At 43.4% G+C, this 25,059-nt stretch overlaps 1 protein-coding gene across 2 annotated transcripts in view; it reads right to left on the bottom strand.

Annotated features, from left to right (window-relative positions):
- The window catches only part of WIPF1 (WAS/WASL interacting protein family member 1), a 52,380-nt gene that overhangs the window by 6,092 nt on the left and 21,229 nt on the right, over nucleotides 1-25,059 (bottom strand). For both annotated transcript variants that reach the window (XM_027878441.1, XM_027878440.1), the window contains exons 2-6: nucleotides 24,923-25,035; nucleotides 6,299-6,387; nucleotides 4,756-4,885; nucleotides 2,367-2,543; nucleotides 476-1,240 (exon numbers count right to left, since the gene is read on the bottom strand). In XM_027878441.1, coding sequence (XP_027734242.1) covers nucleotides 476-1,240; nucleotides 2,367-2,543; nucleotides 4,756-4,885; nucleotides 6,299-6,349 — 1,123 coding nt within the window. In that variant the 5' untranslated portion in view covers nucleotides 6,350-6,387; nucleotides 24,923-25,035. The remainder of the gene's footprint in view (nucleotides 1-475; nucleotides 1,241-2,366; nucleotides 2,544-4,755; nucleotides 4,886-6,298; nucleotides 6,388-24,922; nucleotides 25,036-25,059) is intronic.

Raw genomic sequence — 25,059 nt, 5'->3', positions numbered from 1 at the left:
GTAACAATTTATTCACACTGAAACAACTGCTATTATATTTAACAACTGTTGGCTAGGTCTTTTATTAAAATAATTTCTATTTGGCTATCTTTGTGCCTCCCAGCACGTAGAAGGTCAGATTCCACAAACCTCCATTCATAAGAGTGCCACCATTAACTCACACTGGTTGACTCAGGAAGGCAAATGCTGTTACTCACCAGAAGCCAGGTAAAACAGCTTCCCTGCATCAAAAAACCTAATGCGGAAATCCCACTGGCAACCCTTTTCAATTACAGTAATTATAATGAAAGTTACCAAGATCTGCAAAAGTACACGTGAGTGTGCTAGTGATGCACTGTGACTTTCCTTAAGCCATCGTGATGCCCATAAACCTTCACTTGCAACTGCAGAATCTCTAGTGCCATCCTGGGATGTGTTTGTCACCCATGTGAAGCCGATGCGTGCAAGGGCAAAGGTCCCACCTGTTCCTCCCTACCTGAGCGGCCGGGCGGGTCCCTGACGGGCGGCGGGGGCCTCTCGCTGGGCGGCGGGGGCAGCGGTCCGGAGCGGCCCCCGCCGGGCGCCGGGCACGACCCCAGCGAGATGTTCCTCTGCGGCAGCCGCGGCATCTCGTCGCCGCCGGTGGGGACGGGCGGGACGGGGGGCGGCCCCGGCCGGCTGGGGGGCGGTGGTGGGGGCGCCGGGGCGCCGAGGGCGGGCCGGGGGGCGGCGGGCACGGGCGGCTTGCTGTTCTGCGGCGGCGGCGGGGGCAGCGGCCCCTCTCGGACGGCGGGCGGCCGGTGCCCGGCGGGGGGAGGCGGCGGCGGCGGCGGCTTGTCTTCCGCCGGCCGGCCCGGGGTGGGCGGCAGCGGCGGCCGGCCCGAGAAGGAGGGCGTCGCGCCGGGGCCGGGCTGCCGGAGCGGCCCGGCCGACCCCGCGCCCCGGCTGCCCGGGAACGGCGGGGGCGAGGGCCCCAGGCTGGGCTGCCGGGTCACGCCCGGCACCGGCGGCGACCCCCGGTTGTGCAGGCTGGAGGCGATGGGCCGGGGCGTGCTGGGCACCGGCGGCGGCGCCGCCTCGGGCTTGGAGCCGGCGTCGGGTCTGGGCGGCGGCAGGCGGCTCCTCTGCGGGTCGGGGGCGGCGGTCCTTGGCCCCGACGGCGGCCCCGGGAAGCGCGGCGGGCCGCTCGGCGGCGAGAACGGCTTGGCGGCGGCGGAGCGGCCTCCGGGCGGCAGGGCGGGCGGGCGGCCTCCCCCGGGGTCTGCGGACACAGGACAGGGGCATGAGCGCCGTCGGAGCGGCACTGGGGAACCACTCCAATAGCAGGTTACAGCCCGATATTGCTTATGAGGGACGACTTAAGTGTCTGGAAAGTAACACAAGTGATGCTGCCATCACAGCAAGCAATGACACAGGAAGGGAAGAAATGGTAAAGAACAAGTATTGGACACCATCAACCTGAAAGCAAAGAAATGTTAGCTTTTAAATTATATTTAACAACAACAGTCCGGCAAAAGGCTCTTTTCAGCCCTTTCTAGTAGCTGTTATCTAAGGATGTAGTTGTGGACATCAGGAAGATGGCAACAGGCCCTCCAGTTGAAGAAGTACTGTTCTGTGATGCCAGGAACTTTTGTGTTAATACAAGTTCCCAAAATAAACTGTGACACAATAGAAAATACCAGCTCCAAGAGCCTGTTTTGTATGTGTGCTGAAAAATTATATTAGGCTATAAAATATGTATTGTTCGTAACACTCTAAAACCCCCATTGCACCGTCCTTCTTCAACAAGCATGAAATCCTCTGTCCTTAAACTTACAAAACTCACTGGCCCCAGATGTCCTTTTCAAGGTTCATGAGGCTCTGGGCAGCTGTTCTGTCAGCCAGAAGTACAGTGCCTGCCCCAGACAAGCCTCCAACTGCAGCGTGTGTACCAGCCAGCTGGGATGCCTCCTGCACTCCCTAAGTGGCAAATAACGCTGTTGTGGAGCTGATGCAGATGAACTTTCTGTTTGGAAAATAGATCCTTTTTCCTGGTGCACAAGAAAGAATTAGCCTGGATCCTCCTATGTTCCCCTCCGGTTCTGCACACCAACAGCTGAGGCAGGACCTGGCGTCTGCCTGACTGTACTTTGCAAGCAGCAATTCAGCACTGCCAAGATCTTTAGTCTTCATCAATAAGCAAGAGGATAAGTGGAAAGGGAGTCCCACCTCTCCTTCATAAAACCTAATAGTAAGAATAAAACAAGATTCAAGCTGAAAATTACATTTTCTAAGAGTCTAAGATATTTGATGGCTTTTTCAATCCCAGCAGGTAATATATTGCTGTGCTATGAAGGTTTTAAGCAATGTCATTTATTTTTTCACACTAGAACTGCGAGGTCTCTTACCAGCATCTCGACTTGCAGCAGATCTGAGCTTTGGCATTCCTGCTTGAAAAAGGCCTCCAAGGCCAGGTGGTCCACCACCACCAAAGCCGCCACTGCCGCCACCACCAAAACCCCCACCACTGCCGCCGCCACCTCCTCCAAAGCCACCGCTGCCACCTCCACCAGGTCCTTTGGGTTCTGTTGGAAAAAAAAAATTCTCCATGTTAATGAAGCAAGACTAATCCTGAAAAGTTATCTCTTCCATTAGAGTAATGCTTGTAGCTGGGGAAAAAACGGATGAGCTTCCAAAATACACAGGGTTTGGATCATGACAGCTACCATCACCACCACTAATGCACTGTGGCAGAGGTGGTGAGATAACCATAGCCCCTGTGTTTTATCAAGACTTTCCTTAGTCTGCTCTGGACTAGAAAGCAGATAAAATCACTATGGAGAATTTGGAAATGAGCATGGATGGGACCTCTAGAATATCATGTTGTCTTTGTTATCATCTTAGTAGCTTCCTTCTGTTTCTTTGTACTTCTGTTCTCTTATCCTTGCCCTCCACTTCTCCATAAGTAGAAACAGGGCAATCTCATGGGAAATAAGGAAGGGAAGAGGAAGACATAGGGTCCTTCCTCTTGAAGGTATGTCTGGTGATCGCTTCCGGGAACACATCTCTCATTATTGATGATGTTGCAACATATCTACTTATCTAAACAAAGCTTAGTAGGAAAGAGATCCCATTTCTGATTATTTTTCTGTAGATTCAGAAATGCAGTGACAGGATCATTAGCTGTTAATGTTTCCAATAGGCAGGAATTATTTTACCGGCCCCCCACTTTCTCTCCTGTTTCTCTCTAATGTATTTCTGCTATGACAACACTGAGTTGCCAAAAGTAAAATCAAAATATTTCCTCAACTACCCATACAGAGAAGTGCCCTATTCAAAGCATCACCACCAAATGAGAAGGCCCACAAGTTGGGATATCTGTGGAGATCAGCTCTCAGATGATGGGCTACATGGATGAAGATCAGTGGCTTCATCTCTTGGAATCTTGATTTCCACAACTTTGGGTTGGCAATAATTTCACCGACTTTATGGTAATTAAAACTTGTGGATGAAAAGCACTTCTAAAAATCCCCCCAAGAAAAAGGAGGAAGAGTGTGTCCATGGAGGCACGTTTCACATTATCCTTCTCAAGCACGTCAGCTCAGTTTGGTTCTGACTCACATAGGGTGTGAGAACCTCTGGAGAAATGCTGCTACTATGATTTAGTCTTTCATCATGACTTGTTAATTCATGTAAACAAGATAATAGGCTGCATAATTTTTGTCCTACTGTTTACCCCCTCCTTTAAACCCCTCCAGCTCACTACAATAGCTAGAATGTGTAACTTTGCATTCAGAGATAATAAGAGTTTAAAAACTGTACCTGGCTGATTGCAGGACTGTTTTTTTTGTTTTTTTTTTTAATTATTTTTATTTGGTCCCACTCCTCTGGACGTTTCCTGCTTTCCTCATCATCTTCCTAACACAGTCCAAGCCTTTAACTGCATGGCCAAACCTAGACTGAGGTATACCACATTTGATAATCAGTCTGTAGAAGTGTCTTCTCCTCCTTAGGCAATAAATCCTATTCTTCTCTCAGAGCAGGACTATGTTCCTCACACTTCTCCTGTTTCTGTTCTGTCTTCCCAATACTTTTGCTACATGGGCTTTTCCAGCCTCCTCTCAGCACCGACCAAGATGTTCGGTGAGACACAGCAGCAGCACAAATGGATGGAGACCTTATTTCCATTCAAGTAAGTGGAGCCACTGCCTTGTGCCAGAGTACTGCTGGGCAGGCTGGGCAACAAGGCTCAGCCAAAAAGATAATACCCCTGAGTCACTCCAGGAATGGTAAAACTGTGTGCAGCAGTGACACACAGGTGGAGCTGTGGCCTGTGGCTCTGGTTCTGCTTAAAGTGGTACTGGGGCCATTAGCGAGCCAATGGTGTCATGCCAGACATGCACTTATATTGTTTATGCAAAAGTAGAATCTGAAATTCCAATTTATTCTCTGTGCTCTCCTCAGTCCTGATGGGGGTTTTGTTTGCCTGATCTGCTACAGCTCCTCAGCAGAACTCCTAGTAGGGCTTGCATAGTTTTCCGATACAAGCAAACAAGAAAATAAACTGCTGTATGAGGATAAGCGAACAAATTAACATTCACATTTCATAAGCAGTACTTGATTTCTCAGCTGACTATTCATTCATGATGAACAGAATTTTTTTCTATGCATGCCAACTACTGGCATTTTATTTTACCTGCTTCTCTCACGACAGCTCATCTGATGATAATTTTCTGCATTCAAATATGTAGAACCATTCACACCTATAGATACTGAAACATATAGAATCATACTTACTGTCTAGAATTGGGGCACTTCTGTCATTAGTAACAGTCTTCTTGAGCTTTTTTCCTTTGGTAATATCAGATAATAGAGCATTTCGTCCTGCTTGTTCTGACCTGCTTAGGGATGGCTTTTCAGTGTTTGCCTGCAAAATAAATGAGAAGGCAAAATAAACCTCAACTTCTAGATGAAAGTTCTGCTCAAATATGGTAGTTACTTGAGACTCCAGTTTCAGTTTGGACTGCACCGGAGTGAGTAGCACGCCATGTCTATTTTTGTGAATGATGTTAAAGGTAGTTGGCCCCAAACACTGCTACTATTCTAACCCACACTAATCACCGGAAACTGAATGCTTCCATGTGAATTCACATTCTTTAAACTCAAGATTCAGAGTTTCTGATTTTTTAAAGCCAAGGCATATCTATGGCAAATTACATACATAATCTGATTATACAAGAAGATGGGCATTCTTGAAAGTTGTAGTGAAATACACATTCTAGATAAATCAGAAGGAAGATGGACCTTTATCTCCTATTTTAGTTTTGATAGGAATATTTCAAAATGGCAACTGCCACTTTAATATACAGACCTCTTCGTCTAGACCAAATGAAAGCTTTGGATGCATGAGGTTTCTCTCAATGGTCCTCTCTTTTCAGTTTATGTTTTTGTTGACAGTTTTTCAAGGAAGAACAAAAAAAACCTCAAACCATACACATACATGCATATATATATGCCTCTTATTGGAAATAGTGGTTTCTGAAAATCTTTCTGACTTATCAGATCAGTGTTACAGAGATTTCCTCAAAGACGGAGAGAGTTTCCATGGAGGGACCAAGCAGGGAGTGCATACTTGTGGTGGAAAACGAGGGAAAGACTCTTCAGAGGCACAGCCCATTCTATCTGTATAACCAGCTAGGGGTCTGCTCTGAAAATATCTGAGTACTTTAAAATGGTGTTTCAAGAAGCCCTTTCCTTCTTGTCAGTGAGATGACTGACTGCTGGGAGGGCAAACACAGCACAAGATGTACTTCTGCTTAGACTTAAAATTAAATCAGGTCCAATGTAGTTTCCCCCACTGTGTCAGCAATGGATCGTGTGCTCTGATACCACAGGCTGGCTGAGGGATCTGTGTTAGCTGAGAACTATCCTTACCGAATTTAAACAATAGGATTGATTTTTTTCCAGCTCAGGTCACATAAGTACTAGAGGAGAAGATGGGAGTACATGTCTGGAGAAGGTCAAGGGAATACCAAGACTTCCATTTCCCTGACTTAGACAAGCTGTTGTCTCTCCACCAGATCAAACCACCAGTGATGGGGGGAAAGAAGGATGGAGAATCAGAGCAGATGATGACATCCATATGAGCACTGGAAAGGAATGGAAGTGATGGACTTTCTCATAGGATCAATAAACAACCAAAACCAAAATGTTGGAGAGCTTTCCCCAAATGTCACTGCATACCCTCATCCACACCTCCATATCTCTGGACATCCTATTCAATGTGACATGCAGCAGTAGAAACAGTGCATATGGTACATTTACCTCCTGCAAAACTTACCAAGGCCAGTGTTGGGGGTGGAGGGGGAGCGGGAGGGGGAGGCACAGGCATGGTGGAAGGCTGAGCTCTGTCTGCTCTTGCTAAGAAACCTGCACAGCAAAATACAAACACACAAGGCTCAGAGATTAACACATCATAATAAATAAAGTTCTACTCACCTAAAAAACATCCTTGGAGCTAACAGGTTTATCTTCTACATTTTCTAAGTCTAAATAATATATAAAAAGCACTTCATATTTAATTTTATGGAAACCAGCTGCATCTTTAAAGAGGGGCTCCCTCTATAATCCTCACTGACATATAAACTCACAGACACATCCAGTTTTGCACACTTACACAATCCACGCAATGCAAAAAATGCAGAAACAAAATTGTACTATTTTAATCCAACAATCTTCTTCCATTGGAAGTGCTTCAGGATAGTTCCATAGCTACACCATCAACTCTTGCTTCAAGAAGATATTATACTTTGAAGATCGTACTCAGAAAGTCAGATGCTGACCTGTTAAATCCCTTCAGCTGCTAAAAGATTCATGTGCTGTTATGGGTAGGGTGGAACAGCAGAGCTCTAGGACAGACTCATGCTTCTTCCTTTCTCCCTGCTTGCTCGAAAGATTCCAAGCTCCATCATCACGTCTGAATGCACCTTCCTCCTCCTCAGAGGTAGCACACACAGTCACGCTATGTGCATTTTCCCTGAGGAGGAAGAGCAAGCTGGCAGCCCGGCCTCTCAGCTGCAGGCTGTTGCAGAGGAAAATCCTGGCTGCTAAAGCTCAGCCTTTCACAGTATACCCTACTGGAGACTAGGCTCCCACTTTTCAACACTCCAACCAGAACTTTCAACCTAAGACAATCCTAGGAGTGTCACATCTGGGATGTAGAACTTCACTGCAAAAAAAAATATGAAACAACAGAAAAAAGAAAGGCCAAGTGTCAAAGACTAATTTTTTTTTTTAAGTCATGAGGGCTTTTTGTGGCATTTTGGCACCCAGCTTACTGGAACTGTGCCTCTTGGGGCTTTGAGGCTTTTCTAATGGTGCTGTGGCATTTCAGCATGTGGTTTACTCTTTCACCTGAGCTTTCACTTTCTGCTTGCCCATGCACCTGAGCCAGCTTCAGGAACAATGATTTGCCACCATTTATATATTGTTTGCACACAACAGGTAAACACAGTGGGAACAGGAATACAGGTTATTCTCCGTACACTCCCAGGCAGATGGCTGAAGTCCCCAGGGAAGTTATTTACAAGAATACACAGCTTTTACCCTTTTAAGTAACTTACGTGTTTTTTGATGAAATCAAGGGGAAGTGTAACAGCATAGTATCTGTCAAATCAACATCATGCTAGGTACAGTACCCTTTACAGTTGAAATGAACATTAGGAAAAAGTGCTGAATGAAACTAAATGGCATTTGCAGTGAGGGCTTGAGGTGAGTCATGACCTACAATGTTCCTCATTGCTCAAACATGATCTATGACGTTTATGACAGAAAAAAATGGTACAGATAGTACAGATTTATCTCATCAGATGTTCATACTCCAAAAGAATTAGAATACAGCTATAAACCCTCCCCCTCCCCACTCCAAAAAAATTGCTGACCTACCTTCCTCAGAAAAAAGCTTTTCTAAAATAAAACTTTAATAGATTTTGTGTAAAATCTTTAGGGAGGAAAGGGCTTGGAAAGAAGTCAGACACATCACCCCTAGCTCTGGCTGAATATCTAGAAAAAGCATGGAGTTTGAAGTGGCGTGAGGCACTACTACTGTCTCTAGTTTGCAGATTTTCTTCGCCCATACTGCAGAAACTGTTTCTCTTTCCGGTTACTACAGAACAGTGAGCAGAGCAGAGGGGAAGCTGGCGGATGGACAGACTGACTGACAAAGAGGAAACTGCATGAAGCCAAGCCTACGCACTGCTGTGCAAATGCATGGGTTCGCAAAGTCCTGCAAAGAGACCAGCCTGCTCTCATCAGTCCTTTGGCGCATTACTGAGCATCTTAGGGCTTTTCCAGAGAAACAACAGTTTCATATTCAGAGGATCTGCTTGAATTCAGTTATATTCCTGTCTTCCTTATTTCTAGCTCTCAGTTGTTACATAAAACTCTTCACAAAGCCCGATCCTTTCCCGATCTGCATATTATAAATGCAATATTTGAAATCTGAAGCCTATTAAAAGCACCAAGACTAATGCTGCTTTGTTCTTCAGCTTCCTGTTTAAAAAAACAGTCAACAGGAAAATAATTTCTTACAGCAGACCACAACCATCCTGTTTCTTAACACAGTCTTTTCACAGCTGCTGTTGTCTCAAGCTTAACTGTGCCATGAGGGTATTTCACCAAGCTTTTAACTACTTCAACTGATTAAAAAGAGAAAGTCTGCTCTCTGCACTGCTTTGCTAAGAGGCCACAGCAGTCTGGATAATGTACTGAGTCTCCTTGGCACTCCATGTATTTCAGGAAGGTTTCTGGAACAGGCAGATACAATTTGGTTTGATATCAGACTTTTAAATGAATCCCTTAAGGCAGCTCAGACCTGAATGCAGCGAATCAGGTGGTCTACAGAGCACTTTCTGTAAAATACCATAACTTGTCTACCTCCCTGTCAGTTAAGAGATTGCTTCCTGCATGCTTGGGCCGCTCTGCTCTACTTTTATGTCCTTTTAACTTGTTGTTTTAGATCAGCTTCTTAAGGGATTGGTGGCGATAGGGGGGAAGAAAGGTGATGCTTGAAGCCTGGGTTCTCTAAGGGGAAGCCACTACCCACAGACACATCCGGCTTCTCCAACACCCTCCCTTGCAGACGATTTGCAAGGAGGTAGTGAGGAGAAAGGCACTAGGTGTTCCCTCCTTCCCTACCCCATCTTACATGTACCTGTAGTCACTAGCTGCACAGTAGCTATTATTTCTGATACTGAAGGGTTTTTTCAACAGAACTGGAGTGGAAATTAGGCACATACAGCTGCACAATGGTGAGCTTAGCATTTAACTGCTGCTGAACAAGCCCTGTGGCCCTCAAAGGTAGGCTGGAAAATGGCATTTTAGAAGCACAGGACAAGCTTCTATAAGATAAACTCAGGCAAAACTGCACTGAAGTTTAACACAAGCATCCTGTAGGGTTGTTTACTTATGATGTTCTGGAGCACACACTTCCTTTAGGGGCCATCAGAAAAGAGAACACATTGTTTGACTCAGAAACCTGCATGCCCATGCAAAAATGTATACTGCATACACTTACAAAGCCAGTAAAACACTCCATATTGTCAAATTTTAGTTTAAAACCGAAGTTACAACACCACTCTTACTTTTGTCACTCTGACTCTACTTCTGCTGATAAAAAAAGAGAATTTCAGAAACTCAAGCTGAGACTTCACAGGAAGAAACAGCACCTCTGTTTTTGAAGCTCCAACTCACCCTTGCTGTTCGGTTGGATTCTGTACAATCTATTTCTTTGTCTGACTTACTGTAAGGAGAGAAAAAAGTTACTCTGGATTTTAAAATTTGATCATTACAAGCCTTGTAGGAAGAATAATAATGATCTGAAGAGGTGAAGCAACCTGGTGACTTGCCCCCACAGCGCAGGGGGATGAGAAACACCTCTTGGGCTGCAGAACCAAAGCAGTTGAGTCAGCACAATGCTGAACTTGAATTCTGCAGCTGCTTTGTTCATCACTAATTCCCAGTAGCACAGAGATGTCCTAAAATGTTAAGTGTAATTGCAATTAGGGGAAAGCTTTGGTTACTGTCCTACACTTCAGCAATAGACTCAGATCATTATTTGCTCTTGGTCAGTGGGAAGGAGCTGAATTTAAGAAATGGACGTTATGTTCAATTGTTAACAGCTGACACTAAAATACCTGAAATAGTAAACGATCCACCCAGTAACAAATTTTACCCATCAAATCTGTTAACAACCAAGTTGATTATAACACTTGGTGTTGCAGGGTGTTAAAAAGGACCCAGTTTCAAAAGACTGAAGGTGTATTGATACTTGAAAACCCAGGACACGTGTCCTAACATATTTTCTAGGCTGCAGTGTAAGCCATCACAGCTTTTAAGAGCTGCATGTTAATGTTATGTCTAGATGAGCATCGGTGGTGCAGCAGAAAGGATTCCGGTAACTAACCCGCACACGTACACTGCAGCATCGGCCACTGAGCGCCAAACACAAAGGTCTGTATTGTCAGCAAGAGAGAAGGATTTCCTCAGCTGGCACCAGCGGCAGCAGCTGCTCTCCCGCTGCTCAGCAGGCGCCGGCAGCACCGTGCACACCGCCGGTTCCTGCGACAGCCAGCCCCGGTCGCCCTGGGCTGCTATCGCCGTGAGCAGTCACCCACCGCATCCCCACACCCGCTCTGCACCGCACCCGGAGCCTCCTGCACACCCTTCTCGAGAGGGCTGTGCACAGAGCCCACATCTGCTGCCTTTGGAGAGAGCCAGCCCGGCCGCCAGCAAACGACATGCTCCAAAGCTAACTAAAGTAAAGAATACCGGCATGAGAAAGCTCTCGTTTTTGCAAACTACCAGGCACACCCAGCAGTCGCTATCAGGAACGATATAAAAATATTGTGATGTGCAATATATAATGATAAAAACTAATTTCCTTTAAAAACCAAAATAGAGGCGAGAGAAAGCATACATTGCATTCTGCAAAGAGCCCCTTGCTCCACAGAGTAGTCTATGAAGAGCAATGTGCAAAAATGTCACTACACTGAATATCATGAAACAGAAATTCTGGGTATTTCAGATTTAATTTGATATTTCAGAAATGATTTCAGGAGCATGACAAATGCTAAAAAGGAAAGTGACCTTTAATATGGCATAGACAGTGTGAACAACTTGACTGCAAGCGCACAGTTTGCATCTGGTCAGCCATTAAGAGCTGCTTGAAAGCCCTCCCTCTTAAACATTGAGTCAGAGGCAGACAGACAGCTCACTGTGGTTAATCATTTCCTGCATGATTAATTTCCATGCAAAAAAGAGGAAGGAACAAACAACTGTAGAAATAAAATAGAATTGATAAATTTAAGAGGAAAAAACCCTGAAGTTGCCAATTAAAATGTTGATTGCTCCTCTATGCAAAGGACTCAACTTCCAAACTAGTGCTGATTTGGTTCTTTCAAAAAGAATTACTCTCTCCTAATGAAAAAAGCTATTTTTTTTTTTTTTAAATATGAATTTAAGGCAATTGGGCTACGTTACCAAGTACTTTAGTAAGGTAGCTCTCAAAACAAAAATGACAACTAACTGTAAACACATTACAAAGTGGCTGGAAAACCACCTAAAATCAGTTTTATACAGACCACAATATTTTTTCATGAGTCATTTTTTAACAGAGTACAAAGCTATTAAAGCTTTTTAATAAAAAATGTTACAGTGATGTCATGAAATTTGATCCACCCTGCTCCCACTTTCCTGGGCAGACCCGAGTCATTAATAAGTCTATATGTCCCACATTCTACCACCATACTCTCCCAAGGCCAGAGGGGCTGCCTGCACCAGGAGTCAGTGTGGGAGTGTGGCATGGTGTGAATGAGAACTTCAGAGGTTGCTGAAGATGCTCCTCCCATGCAATACCATGCCAGCAAATCTCATCTGAAAAAGTCATGTACTTCTTCTCTTTTTATTAATGTTTCTAAATATAGAGCAACCCGTATATAAATATACAGATAGATGATTTTAAGCCCCTAAAAAGTTCAGCAAGGGCCCTAAACTGAATTCAGTAGAGCATGAAGCTACTGGAATATAGTGAAGAGGAACTCCCTTACAAGGTGAAAAAAAGAATATTTAGGAGACTCTCTGGCCTCAATCACTCACTAGAGGAGTGAAAAGCCTTTCAGACACTCAAGTAACCTGATACTAGTTTTGAGACACAAGGAACTGCTGTATAAGAACCTTATACTCACTGGGAGAGCCTTGATTTTCATTCTCCTAACTGGGGTAAACCTTTTGAATCTGAGGAGGTCTGAAGGAAGAAAAGTGACACTTAAAATCTGGATCCTTTAACACCAGTGACTGGTCTTTTAAGGATATACCAGGGATAACCAGGCTTTGTGGCCTGAGAAAGGACATTAAAAGGGTATGAGAATGCAGACTGTCCTATCCTGTCTGGAGGAAGCTGTGGTAGCGAAACTTTTCACCCTTAAAACCACTTACAGAGAACTGGACAGCCAAAAGGGAGGCACACAGAGGAGAAGTTACTTTGGATATCTCAGACCCAGGGAAATTCTGGGGAGCTGCCGCTGCCGGAGAGAGGAAGCCTACTTTATTGGGGACTTTTCGTGTTTCAAAGAAACTCTCTGCAGTGCCTAAAATGAGTGGTTTGAGTATTACTTTCCACCAGACTGAAATGCCAACCCTTACACAAAATTCCAAGGAAGAGTAGGTGCATCAGGGATGGAGAGCTCTTGCCTAGACCCCGAGCCAGAGCTTCCTGTCTCTTTCCACAAACTGCCATCAGAGGGGTGATGGATGATAGGCTTTATTCACAGGCAGGTGTACAAAGTGGATGAGGTCTATGTGGCCCCAAAATAGGATTTGGCCCAAGCTGAATGACACACAGGAGGATCTCCCATGGGGAAATGCACCTTTACAAACTCAGCAGTGATTGACGTGGGGGATGCAACACCACCCTACTGCAGGCAGGGATCAAAAAGGAGAGAAGAGGAAAGCAAGAGCCTGGAGGCCTCTGGCACAAGTGCGTGGGGTAGTTCTTGGGGAAGAAACAGATGTCGAGCCAGTATTACAGTGAGCATTTTTTTCAGCCCTACTGAAGCTGCAGAGGGATGATATATTTCTTGTTTCGTTTTGGACATACTCTTTTTAATAAATTGCGGAGTTCTTTTACCTCTTACAACAGCACAACTGAGCTATGTGATGGTGCTGGGCAGTTAGTGATGAGCAGTAAAGATAAATAGCAACAATAGGAAGCAAAGGACATGACTAATTAGGAAAAAAACGGTGAGGATGCTGTGAGGTGCTTTCACATCTCTGTGCATCTTATCCCAGGTACCTGTGCTCTGTCAACCCTACAGAATCTCAACCTTCCTCCACACCCCTCATGCTTACCTCCCACATCCCAGAGCATCCAGCCAAGATCAATGATCCTCAAGGCAGCACTGTCTTCATCTCACACTGGCAACTCCTCAGAGACCTGAAACCCCTTGAACACTTTCAATCTACTTCCTACCATCACAGGAGTACAGTAACAAAGCAGGTTACTGTGGGGTATCAGGGACAAGTGAGCTAACAGACCACTGAGTGAGCACATGATTGTTGGGTGCCAAGCAGTAATAGCCAGATGCATCTCTGGCCCATGGCAAGCTGCAACCAGCAAACCTCATCTGTCAAATGCAATCAAGACTTACGGCAAAAATCCAGTGGTGCTGCATCCATGGAAAGTTACAGCTAAGAATTAGGCCACTATGGTGTCAGAATGTTGTTTTAATCCAAGTATTTAAAAAATATTTTTCTTGTCAGTGACATATTTTTCAAGATATGCAGTGGATCATAGGCAGTGGCTAGCTTTGGAGGACTTCCCCTAGTCACCAGTATAGTCCCTTTTTGGAAGAAACAGCAAAGCTTTTGGTCAGTTTAAGTGTTTGGATGTTGACTTGAGAAAAGCTGATAACGTAAGAGCAAATACACTATAGCAGAAAGTATCTGACTCACTGAAAACAGAAATTGCTTCCATCCAATCCCTAGTCCTATAATTTCTTTATTTTAGCGCTTATAGAAGAGATGTAGAAACATACTCCTGTCTGCTCAGAGTCATTTCACATCCCCTGCCACAACAACCCAGCCCTGGGGAGCAGGACCTCAGCCCTACAAAGGACACTTGGAGGAAAGCCCCTGCACTGGGCACCACAGGAGGGAATCTCCACAGTGTTCTAAAACAGGCACATCTGAGTCATTCCTCAGCAGGAGGCCAGGGACAAATCCAGCAGAAAAATCTACAGTCCTCGAGTGAGACAGTGCAACGTCCTACAGCTCTCCCAACATCCCCCACCTTCATGTCAAAAAATGAAGATCCCTTCCCAGGACCAACCACTCTGCAAAAAGCCCTATGGCAAAAGGCTTCACCATCTTTCCCAGGCAGAAGTGATGGTTAAGAACTGAGCTGTTTGTGCCTTAGCTCTTCTTCAGCTGTCCAGAGTAGAGTTGTCTGCAACACTCCACCACCCACTGGTCAAGCCGAGTGTTTGAAACAACACACGAGGCTGTGTTATCCCAGACACGCTGCCCAACGCAGCCAACAAGGACTCACCCAGGCTGGAGGCAACCTCAGCATGCAGACCTAAAGAAAGGGACACTTGACTCCTTGTGCTGTGAAGAGGCCACAGGGACAACATACTTTGGGCAATAAGGACCCGATGTCTCTCTCCAGCTTATTCCTCCCTTCTCTGTTAGTCCTTGTGAACACTTTGTGTTCACAAAATACTGTTCCTAACACGTAGCCCAACAGCTTTTCTCCAGTGGGGCTGCTTTTTCCAGTGTCTCATTGCTGTAGTAGTGATCACTCAGTGTCATGTGGCTGTTCAGCACTTCATAGCTTTCTCCCCAAAACCTGAGCCGTTTTAAGCTCTAGGAGCTGTTGGCAGGGTGAACAGGCTAGTTCTGAAATTAAGGACTTCTGAGTACTGCCTCCAGCTTATTCAGTCCTAACAGTCCTAATCAGAACAGAAATAATTGCATTAAGTTAGAAGAAGTCATTAAGAACAGGACTTTTTCTACCAGCTTATCCTCTCAACACAGCTCTGCTCATCTCTCTCACCAGATGGGGTCATTCATGGCCTGGCAGTGTCAGGCAGCCCACAGAGAGAGGCAGGAAGGGATGTTTCCCACAGCCCACACCTGGTGACCCAGAGGTGGAAAGGCACAGCCTGGCCCTTGGAATCCCCAGCTTGTTACCATGGGAAAACAACTTTTGTTTCCACTACCAGGCTTTTGCCTTTCCACCTACTAATCCACTTTTATTTTTAGGGTGTTACAGCTCTGATCAATTGTTTGTTTGCCTTGTGTAACATGAAAGCAGTTCTCCTACTTGAATCAAATTGACAGAAATCTGGAGGATTTTTTTTCCCTTTTCTCCACTGTTTTGTAGCAGAACAGGCCAAAAGCACTGGATATTAGTCTTTTTTTTTTTTTTTTTTTTTTACGCTTGAGCTGTTGCAACTTTCAGCTTGGAAGGAAGTCAGAAAAGGAATCAAATATGGATAGCAAGTCCTGGGATTTTGCTGGTGGACTTCTGCTGCCCATAGTGGGTGTCCTGCGGTCCCCTTTGCATCAGTAATTATAAGAAGAGGGGCTTCTCTGTGCAAATCCTGAGGCTGGGATGAAAAGAGCCTGTTTGGAGCCACAGGTTACATTGTGGGAGCTCTGAGACACCCCACACCACATCATCTCCATGCCCCGGGCACTAAATTAGTAATGCTGTGACCTGCATAATGCCATTGCTGAAAGATGCATCTTCTTTCACCTTTGTCTTACCAACAGGATGACACAAAGCTATAGTTGAAAACATTTTGCTATAATGAATACTTACAGAAAAGGATCAAGAATCTCTGACACTGTCAGATTATTTTACTTCTCAGTACATACAGGTTTAGAATTGAATTGGCTTCAGCATTCAAATAGGCTTTTTTAACATAAAGCATTTTCTTCAGCACAATCAATTAAGTCTTACTAACCATGCAGTAAACTGTGACTAGTCTACCAAAGGCAGCATCTATAAAATAATATTAAAATAGCAACCACCTCTAAAAGGGAAATCTGAGGCATGTAAGGGCCAGACATGTGGAATTCACTTAAAACACTGTTTCCCAATCCCCGTTTCTTATAAATATTGTGATATTCCTATAAAAATGTTGAAAAACTACAGTGTACAGAGATTAGTTCAGATTTCACATCAAAAGCCCAAACAAAAAGTTAAGAGGCCTGGGCAGTCAGCAGGGAAAGAATAAGTACACAAGCAAGAGTACATTAGTTTTTACAGCCCAGGTGTTGACATAAATTAGAGTAACTTGAATACCTGTCATTAGAAGAGCAATCTAAGACTGATCTGCTCAGACTGTGGGAAAAATAAAACAAAACCCAGCCCCAGATCTGCATAATGTAAGGTAGCTTGCTTTGCCAAAGACAGTGGAGAAAAACAAACACCACCTCAGAGCCATGTTACTGTCAATAAAAACCTTGGTTCAGTGTAGCAAACCCCATAAATAAGTTTTGTGAGCAACAGGCAACCAGTTCTGTAAAGATTTTAATTAAAAAGAAAAAAAATTAATTTTCCTCTCTGAAAGTTATTTTGAATGATTTGAGACTGCAAAGTGCTGAGACTACAAACCTCCAATAAACGGGGTAGAGATGGAAAGTCTGATTTTACTCTCAGTAGAGTTCATGGAAAGACTCAGAACAGTTTTCATAGGAGGCTGGATGAGACCCACTGTGCCTTCTGACTTTGCTGAAAGCATTTGAATTATCTGAGATCAGACTTAGAGATTAAGAAAAGAGCCTCCCATGAAATCCCTTGATGATCTCTGCTGTACAGGGATTTGCACTGTAGCTTGAGGTTAGTCATTAAACCAGATCATTTGTGAGGCACTGAATCCTATTTGCACACAAGTAATGAATTTGAGAAGTGTCACAGTCAGCAAGCAAGGCCGGCCTTGGCTCCCACACCACCATCCTTTGGATGCCGAAGGCTGGCGGAGCAAGGACCACAGCCACAGTCTGCACATTGATGCCATCACTTGTGTTCAGCACTGCTGGCATCTTGCTTTATAAACTTGGAGACAGCATCCAGCAATATATACTTTCATCTGTCTCAAAGGACCACGATCGACTGAAAAACTTCCCGTAAATTACCCTCTGTGCCCTGCTCACAGACCACAAACTGAATAGAAACTCACGTCACATCTTACAAACTGACTAGATACTAAATGAGGACTCATTCTGCATATGACTTGTATACCCTGTGTCCTGAAACCTTCTCTGACCCCCAGTCCAAAAAGCTATAAAACAGTATTTGATCTGCCATTTAAATGCTTATTTCAGTAACATGGCCAGCAAAAGTTAAGTTCTTTGTAAACTCGGCTGGGCTGCTACAAAACAGTTACTTTTTTACAATTCACATTCCCAAAGGAATTAATCCAAGTTTGCAAATAAAGCAATTGAAAATTTTCAGTTTTCTGAGGTATAGATGAACCTGAGGTATAAATACATAAGATACACCATTACTTTGCACACCTAGGAATTTTTAGTATTTACTACGATTGGTATTTTATCTTAGATCCCCTCCCCTGAAAGCAGCTACAAAATTAAACTCTCTCTCTTACATATGACTAGCTTACAGTAATTAGAAATTAGTATCGCTTTCAACCCCCCAAAACACCAATGTATGTTACACTGGGCATCTGCACTCACAGGCAGTTGGACGATAAAGTGACCATTTGCACAAGCACTCAAAGAAACTCACAGCATCCTTTCTTGCCTGCTTGGAAAGAGCTTCTGCCCACTGAGGTTTGGCCTGCTCTGTAGCTCATACTGTGTCTCAGAAAGCTTTCAGATGGGCTGCTATGGTTTCAGTAATTATTTTTAAAGGTTCTCGGCAATATAAAAACAAACTTGTGGAAGAGACTTTAAAATCAGGATGGAAATATTAAGTGGGAGGGAAAAGAGGAGGTAAAAAGTAATCTGAAACAGAGTGTTTCCTTGAGTAAATAACCCCTCCCCAAACTCTGGGACTTCAATCTCCTCTTCACATTGGAGCCAACCTTAGCTCACCCCAAACTACTCAGATACCATGGCCAAAAGTTAATCATCTGTTCTAAAGGGTCTACAAAACTTTAGAAACCGCATCCAAAGCAATTAAAAAACACAACCCAAACGCAAGGTTAAGAGATTAATTTTTATCTTATATATCTTACCATACATATTTTGGTTTGAAATGGATTTGTTTAAAAACAACAAAGAAAAGCAATTTTACTGAAAACACAATACTGCACACGTGAAATTACATGATCATCTAATATCCTGGCAGTACTAGCAAATGATGTCTGGTTCTAATCCATATTAAAAACAAATCCAAAATGTTATGTTCCTGCACCACCAGATTATTTGCCTGGTTGGAATCCAGCAGTAAACTTCTCCTGCAACTTACTTCAGAGATATACATAAAGGAAGCAATACATTATTTCTACTAAAAATTGTCCAATAAGGCAACTCAAAAACTATCTTTAGATGGTTTTTACAAAACTAACAGTCCAGATAACCATTAAGTAACCACTGAGTAAAGCAGACTAAAAGTTGCCATTATCTCTATGTTGTATGGTTCTTTGTATCATACATAAAATCTACTAAATCTGATCATCATTTTCTCTATTTTAAAAAATACAGATTTTATAACATACCCTTATTAACTGTGTCAGAGCCACCACTTTTATTACTACAGCAAGAAAAGCTTAATTTTAAAATTCTAATTTTTTAATAGAAGTAAAAAAAGAAACCACCCCAATAAAATATCAGCTGTCCTTAGCTGATAGGAACTGCTCTGGCTTCACTCCAGACCCAAGAAGTTTTCTACCAGAGGAACATATAATCCAAAAGTTATAATAGGAATCTGTACAATAAATGAATGAGGGCTGCCAGTGGAAGTTCTAGGGCTAAAGCAGACTGCCAGCAGGGAAGAAAAAGAATTGTCTTTTCCTTCTGCAATACTGAACTATTGAATCCATCACATGCCTTATTCTGAGCTGACCAGAACTTCCGTGCCTCTAACAGCAGTCACTGGACAAAACAAACTGCTACCTAATGGAAATATGTACAGAAACCCTGGGGAACTGCTGGACTGGTGTTTAGAGACATCCCCAGGCAAGGAGCCTGACGCCCTGGTGGCTGCTGCCTCAGACTCCCATTTACAGCTGGAACAGTGGAAGGACAAACCTGAAATTCCTCTTCCTCTGTTTCCATTTAGTTTGGCTCTTTGCAAAGCGTTCAAAATCTAACCCACAGTGCACTGAATACTTCTCCACATGTAATAGGAGAGGCCTTGGCCTTCGGCATCTGAGTTTGCATGTGTGCAAATCACCGGCAATACTCATGTGCTGTTCCTATCACCAGCAATTTCCATTTGGTCCAATCTGGAAAACATCCTGAGTGACACAAGGATGAATTTTTCTGTTAAGTATTTCCAACACTGCCTCTTGGCAAGAAAAAATGTCAAAAGTCACTTGGAAAAGAAAGGTACAGCTAAGAGATGTTTCAATTATTTAATAAATAAGCTGCCAAAATGCAAAGAGCAAAATCCAGGCAATATAATATTCTTCGTATTTATATTATTAGAAGCCAAGCAGAGATCAGAGTATTGACCAATCACAATTATACTTTGTTTCATTTACTAGAGTAGAGCTACAATAAAAATTCAACTCAAAACAGCTTTGTAAAGCCATTTTTATATAAATCATTTCATCTACTTTTGCAGCAGGACTTGATATTTATGCAATATAATATTTATGAAATATAAGTGAGATAAAATTGAATCAGAGCATTCAGATTATATTCCTGGGCCTTTAGCTGAAGACTCAAGCACCAATAATGTGACCATGAAATTTGCACATAGACATGTGAGTACACAGTCCACACCTGCTGCAGACGATGCCAACTGAAACACTTACAGTAAGGGCACACAGTTAAGTTGTCTGCACCTAACCAAAGGTTTTCATTGTCCAGTTGAAAGCCTTATAAGTAGCTTCTGAAGATTTAATTTTTGGCAGTTGTCTAATAGATGGCAACGTCCAAGTTCTGTTTTGCATCAGCCTGTGGTTCTTTCAGACTCAAAGCAATTCTAATGTTACATTAAAGACAGATTCTAGATTCCCTGATCTACGTGGACTAGCACAAAAATTTGTGTGGGTTTAATAATATGGGATTTGGGGGAAAAAAATAGAATGGGAAATTAATTTTATGGCCTGAAAAAGTTTGAGACATAAGAGATTTCTATCTTAATCAAGAATTAAACATTCTGTTGTTGGAAGTCCAAATTTCAGGAGATCCTATATTCCACTTCAAGCATTCTAAATTTCTTTTAAAAGCCCACTTTAGAATTTTCTAATTTATAAAATTTAAATTTTGTACCAAAGTCTCCTTTGATCTTAGGGGGAAAAAGGTTTTGATAAACTGATGGTATTAATTAGAACATATTTTCAATAAAAATATCCCAAGAAACTATAACTACAACCAATAACGTCGATATCCAAACTAAATTTTCCAACTTAGGCATCTAAATCCAACTGCTAGATGCTTATGTTTTCTTATGCTTCCTTAAGGTATCGACATGGTGCTGCCAACCCAGCATAGGGATCTCTTACTTAATCCTGATGCCCTGATTATCCCTGGTCCCAGGAGGGACAGTGCTACTAGAGTTAAGACTGGAAGGACCCAGATGCAGACAAGCCAGGAGGGCCACAGTCCTGCAGAGGGCTCTAGTTTAAAGTATGGCACAAATCAAACAAAAAGCAACCAAGGACACCAAATTGAAAACGCCCTTCTGCTTTCCTCTGCATCTCCGATTACAGGAGTTTTTGCTGCAATTTATTTCTCTTTGGAAACAACTTTTTACAGCTGCACATGGCAAATACTTAGCTAGTGAGCAAAGAAGAGAAGGTGGAAAGAATGATTATTAATGGATTCTGCCAAAAAAACAGGGCAAAGTCTTTCACAGCTTAGGACAAGAACTAGTCAATCTTCCCCTAAATGAAGAGGAGGCACGTCCTGTGCTGCCTTCCTGAGAAGGAAAACAGCACATCTGTACCGCCTACTGCAGCAACTCCAGCTGGAAACATACAGCACCCTTCCACTTTCTACTTGTGAAGCTGGTTAAGTCAACAACAAACCAGAACGTTTGTCCAAGTCATGGTGAGTAAAAACCAAGCAGTTCCATTTGGTTATTTGCACTTTATTTTAAATATTTATATATCTAATTGTTTTCTAGGACCTTTGACAACCAAATGTTTCCATGCAGCAAGTGTAGTCAAAGGCAGTGTGCCATGTGGGTGCCAGCCCTGGAGGGCCTGGGTCTACCACAGGGCCCAGGCCACTGTAGTGACATCCCACATGAGGTCATCTCTAGCTGATTGCATAGGTCAGACCCAGATGGATGTGCTAGGCAGGTGAATATGCCAAGAGGGACAAATCCACATCTTGCCTGAACTTGGCAGGAGCCACAAGCCATTGCTTGAGGAGAGACAAGCTGCCCCAGACAGCTGCTCTGGGGTCCACAGCAGCTCCTGCTCTTGCCAGGTTTTTGGAAGTGGTGCCCAGCCAGCATTGCACCTTCATGTTAGCTGGCAGCTCTGAGGCAGTTCTGAGGCAGCCTGCCACACAGGCCATGCAGGACCTCACTGGGAGCCCAGGAAGTAGCTGGGTTTGGAGGTTATTTGCCTCTTATATTCAAGACAGCAGGTCTAGTGGAGCTCCTGCTAGTATTCCAAATGCAGCTTTTTGCATAAAAAGTAATAGTTTGTTGTAGTTCAAGCTAAAAAGAAAAAGGTACGTATGGCATACCACGGCTACGAAAAAACATACCCACAAAACCAAAAGCAGCCACATACCATCATTCAACACCTGCATTTCCTCTTTAGAACATTCAACATGTCCTCTTATTCAGGAGAGTCGTCCACAGGACTGCTCAAATTTGTCCTTGCTAATGCCAGTCTACCAGAAGCTCAGAGAAGAAAGCAAATTAGTCACAGCAGGCTGGAGTGCTCAGTGCAGGTGTCCTGAAACAGTAGCTATTGGAGGGTGGCAACCAATTTCCCCTTTAATTTATTTGTAATAGGAGTGGCTGTCACAGTTGTTAAGCCCTAGCTAAAGTTAGCATCACATCTGCCAAATCCTGTAAATACGGCCAAAACTCTGATCAGACTGACTGAATAATTTGGTTAGCTTGCATGGGCAAAACCAGACTGGGTTTATTTTCAGAAAATTTGAAGGCTAAGTTTAGCATATGGCAGACTGAAATATGACTCCCAACATCTCTGCTTTCAAAATCAGAATTTGTAATTAAATGGAGAGTTAAGAGTTACTTCAAATCTGAGGCCACAGGCTTCCAGATAAAAAGAATACTTTTTCCAAACTCAGCTGTAATATCTGGATCAAACCCACAGCTGCCAGGAAGCTTTGTATTGATTTATTGGGTCATAAGACGTTATTACTCTCATGAAGTCTACTTTCTCTCTTAAACTGCAGCCCTGATGACCGGCAAAGGATCATTGTTTTGTTCTATATCTGCCAAGGCCCCTGTGAGCAGGCAGACTCCCAGAAGGCCAGAGGGAATGCCAATCTGGGCACCACCACACAGCCAAAAAGCCCTGCTTCACACCAGGGCTGCTGTGTGAACAGAGCATGAACTCTGCAGCCAAACGCTTCTTTAGGTGAGCCCTGATCCACTGGAACTTGACATAAGGAAATGCTGTTCACTGCAGACCAAGCCAGTTTTGCATAGCCAGCACGAATTTGAAGTTTGCCATGAGTACCAGAGATTTGAGACCTGTGCTAAAAATGAGAAGTTTGCCACAACTGTTCACCAGAGACAGCAGCAGGTCCTGCCTTTTCAGGGCTCCCTTTTATGCCAGGATCAGACCTGGTTGTTACGTGGGTGCTAACAGTAACTCAGTGCTTAACCACAGTGCTGAGTATAATGCACTCATTTTACCAGTTCACTCCCAAATTACAGAAGCAAAATCTCCTCAGGAAACTCAGGAACAGAATTTTACCTTCCCTTCCTGAAAAGTAGAACATGGAATATACTGTACTGTACACATGGAAATATTAATTTTAAAGGCAATGACTATTCAGCTTTCATCAATAACCAGAAAAATTCAGTCATGTCAATAAGGAGACTGAAATACTGAGCAAAAGACAGCAGGACTGGAAGAAGGCATCTACTCTTCCACTGAGTCACTATGGCAGGTATTTATCTCTTTCTCTCTAAAAATCTCCACTGATGGAAACTCTGCAATATCCCTCAGTCATCTACCTCATTAGTGTGACAGCTAGTAAAGCTTTTCCCAGTACTTAATTTAGACCTCCTTTGCTGTGATTTCACTTACTATTTCTCAGCCTATTTACAACTAAGGCTTAGAAGAATTTATTCCTTTCCTCTTCATGGTTTTTGAAAACTGTTTACATGTCTCTTTGATCTTCTCCTCTTTAGGTTAAGCAACCATATTTCCTCCAGTCTTTCTTTACAGGTTGTATTTGTGCTGTTTGTCATCATTACTGCATTCATAGGACGTTCCATACTCCCATATCATATGTGAAATGGGTGAGAGTGACATAATTCACCATCTTTATCTCAGTATTGCATTGTAAGTTTTTTTGCAGCATCCAATTTACTAATTTGAAATAAAATATAAATGTCAATTTAAAAATACTGATATTTTTCCCTATCTGCATGTTTCCCTCCTTTAAACAGGCCATCCTTTCCTATCAACAATGCCCAAACAGGTATATTTGACTACTGATCACACAGTAGTACCCTCTTTTTTTGGTCCTGTAGAAATAACGCTTCAAAAAAATAGTCTTTGCACCAATTCTCATCTGGTCCATCATGCCTGATAAGAGTTGTGGATCCACAAATGAAGCGAAACATTTCTGCTCCTAGGGCTAACTCTTCCCTCTCACATCTCCCAAGCCTGGCACACAGATTCCTTCAGACAGTGGTTTCCAAAGCAAGTGCACTGCTGAAACTACACCAGAGCATCAACCCATATGGCCCAGCCCTAGACCTTCTCAAGGAGGAACCCTGAATGGTTTTGTGCTCATGTCTACAGAGAACCAAAATCCCAAGCACCTCTGAGACCCTCCTAGCATCAGTTTCTACCTGGTCCACTAACCACAGAGAAGCCACAGTTGGGGCTTACAACACAGGGCACTTGAGACAGAAAGTAATACTTGATCTACTGGACTGCACCAGCTCTAGGTCAGCATGTTGCAGCCTATCTACAGCACATACTTTCTGATGGATACTCTGCTTCAGTGGAAAAAAAAAAAAGTAAACTTACTGTTATTTCTTTCTTTCTCATTAACTATATGTTTCAGTGAACCTTTTCATACTGTTACTGTTCATTAGCACCACACCATAAACATTGTAGGCTTCACTGTGCAGTTTTCAAGTGTAATGCCATGACCAACAGTTCTTGGTCATATAATATCTCAGGTCTCCTGACCTACTTGCCAAGTGTTAAATCCCTTCACTGTTAGCCTTGTGCTACTGGAATGAAAAAAAAAAAAAAAAAAACAAACACCAAAACCAAACCAACCTGCTGCACATGTTAAAAGCTTGTGGATTTGGCATAAAATTTGATGTAACCTAAGGCACCTAACTCTGTCATTAGGAAAGGTATGCCACATAAGAGCATTCCAGTAAACTGGTGCTGCCATTAATCCTGCCCTGGAGAAGAATGACTCCTGTATTGTCACACTGCAATCTAAGACATGAGATGGCCCTACACCCTCCAACTCTCATAGGCCAGGAAAGCCACACACCAGAGATGTTTCCCTGTGATGCTGCTCCCACTATGACTTCTACCCATTCCCATCCCTCTCAGTGCAAATCCCACAGGTTCTGTACCTGGTCACCAGCAGAAGAGATGCTTTCATAGAATAGGAGGCCAGGTCAATTCATCCAGAATACACTTCCTGAAGTTAATGCAATTGCAATAACATTTCCCAGGTTGCACACTCCTGCAGGAAAAAAAAAACAAACCC

This window comes from Empidonax traillii, unplaced genomic scaffold, assembly GCF_003031625.1.
Source record: "Empidonax traillii isolate 1590-97213 ecotype Southwest subspecies unplaced genomic scaffold, ASM303162v1 scaffold42:size1813164, whole genome shotgun sequence".
Taxonomy (NCBI): domain Eukaryota; kingdom Metazoa; phylum Chordata; class Aves; order Passeriformes; family Tyrannidae; genus Empidonax; species Empidonax traillii.
Note: the sequence above shows the minus strand (reverse complement) of the source record. Positions and strands in the feature narration are given on the sequence as shown.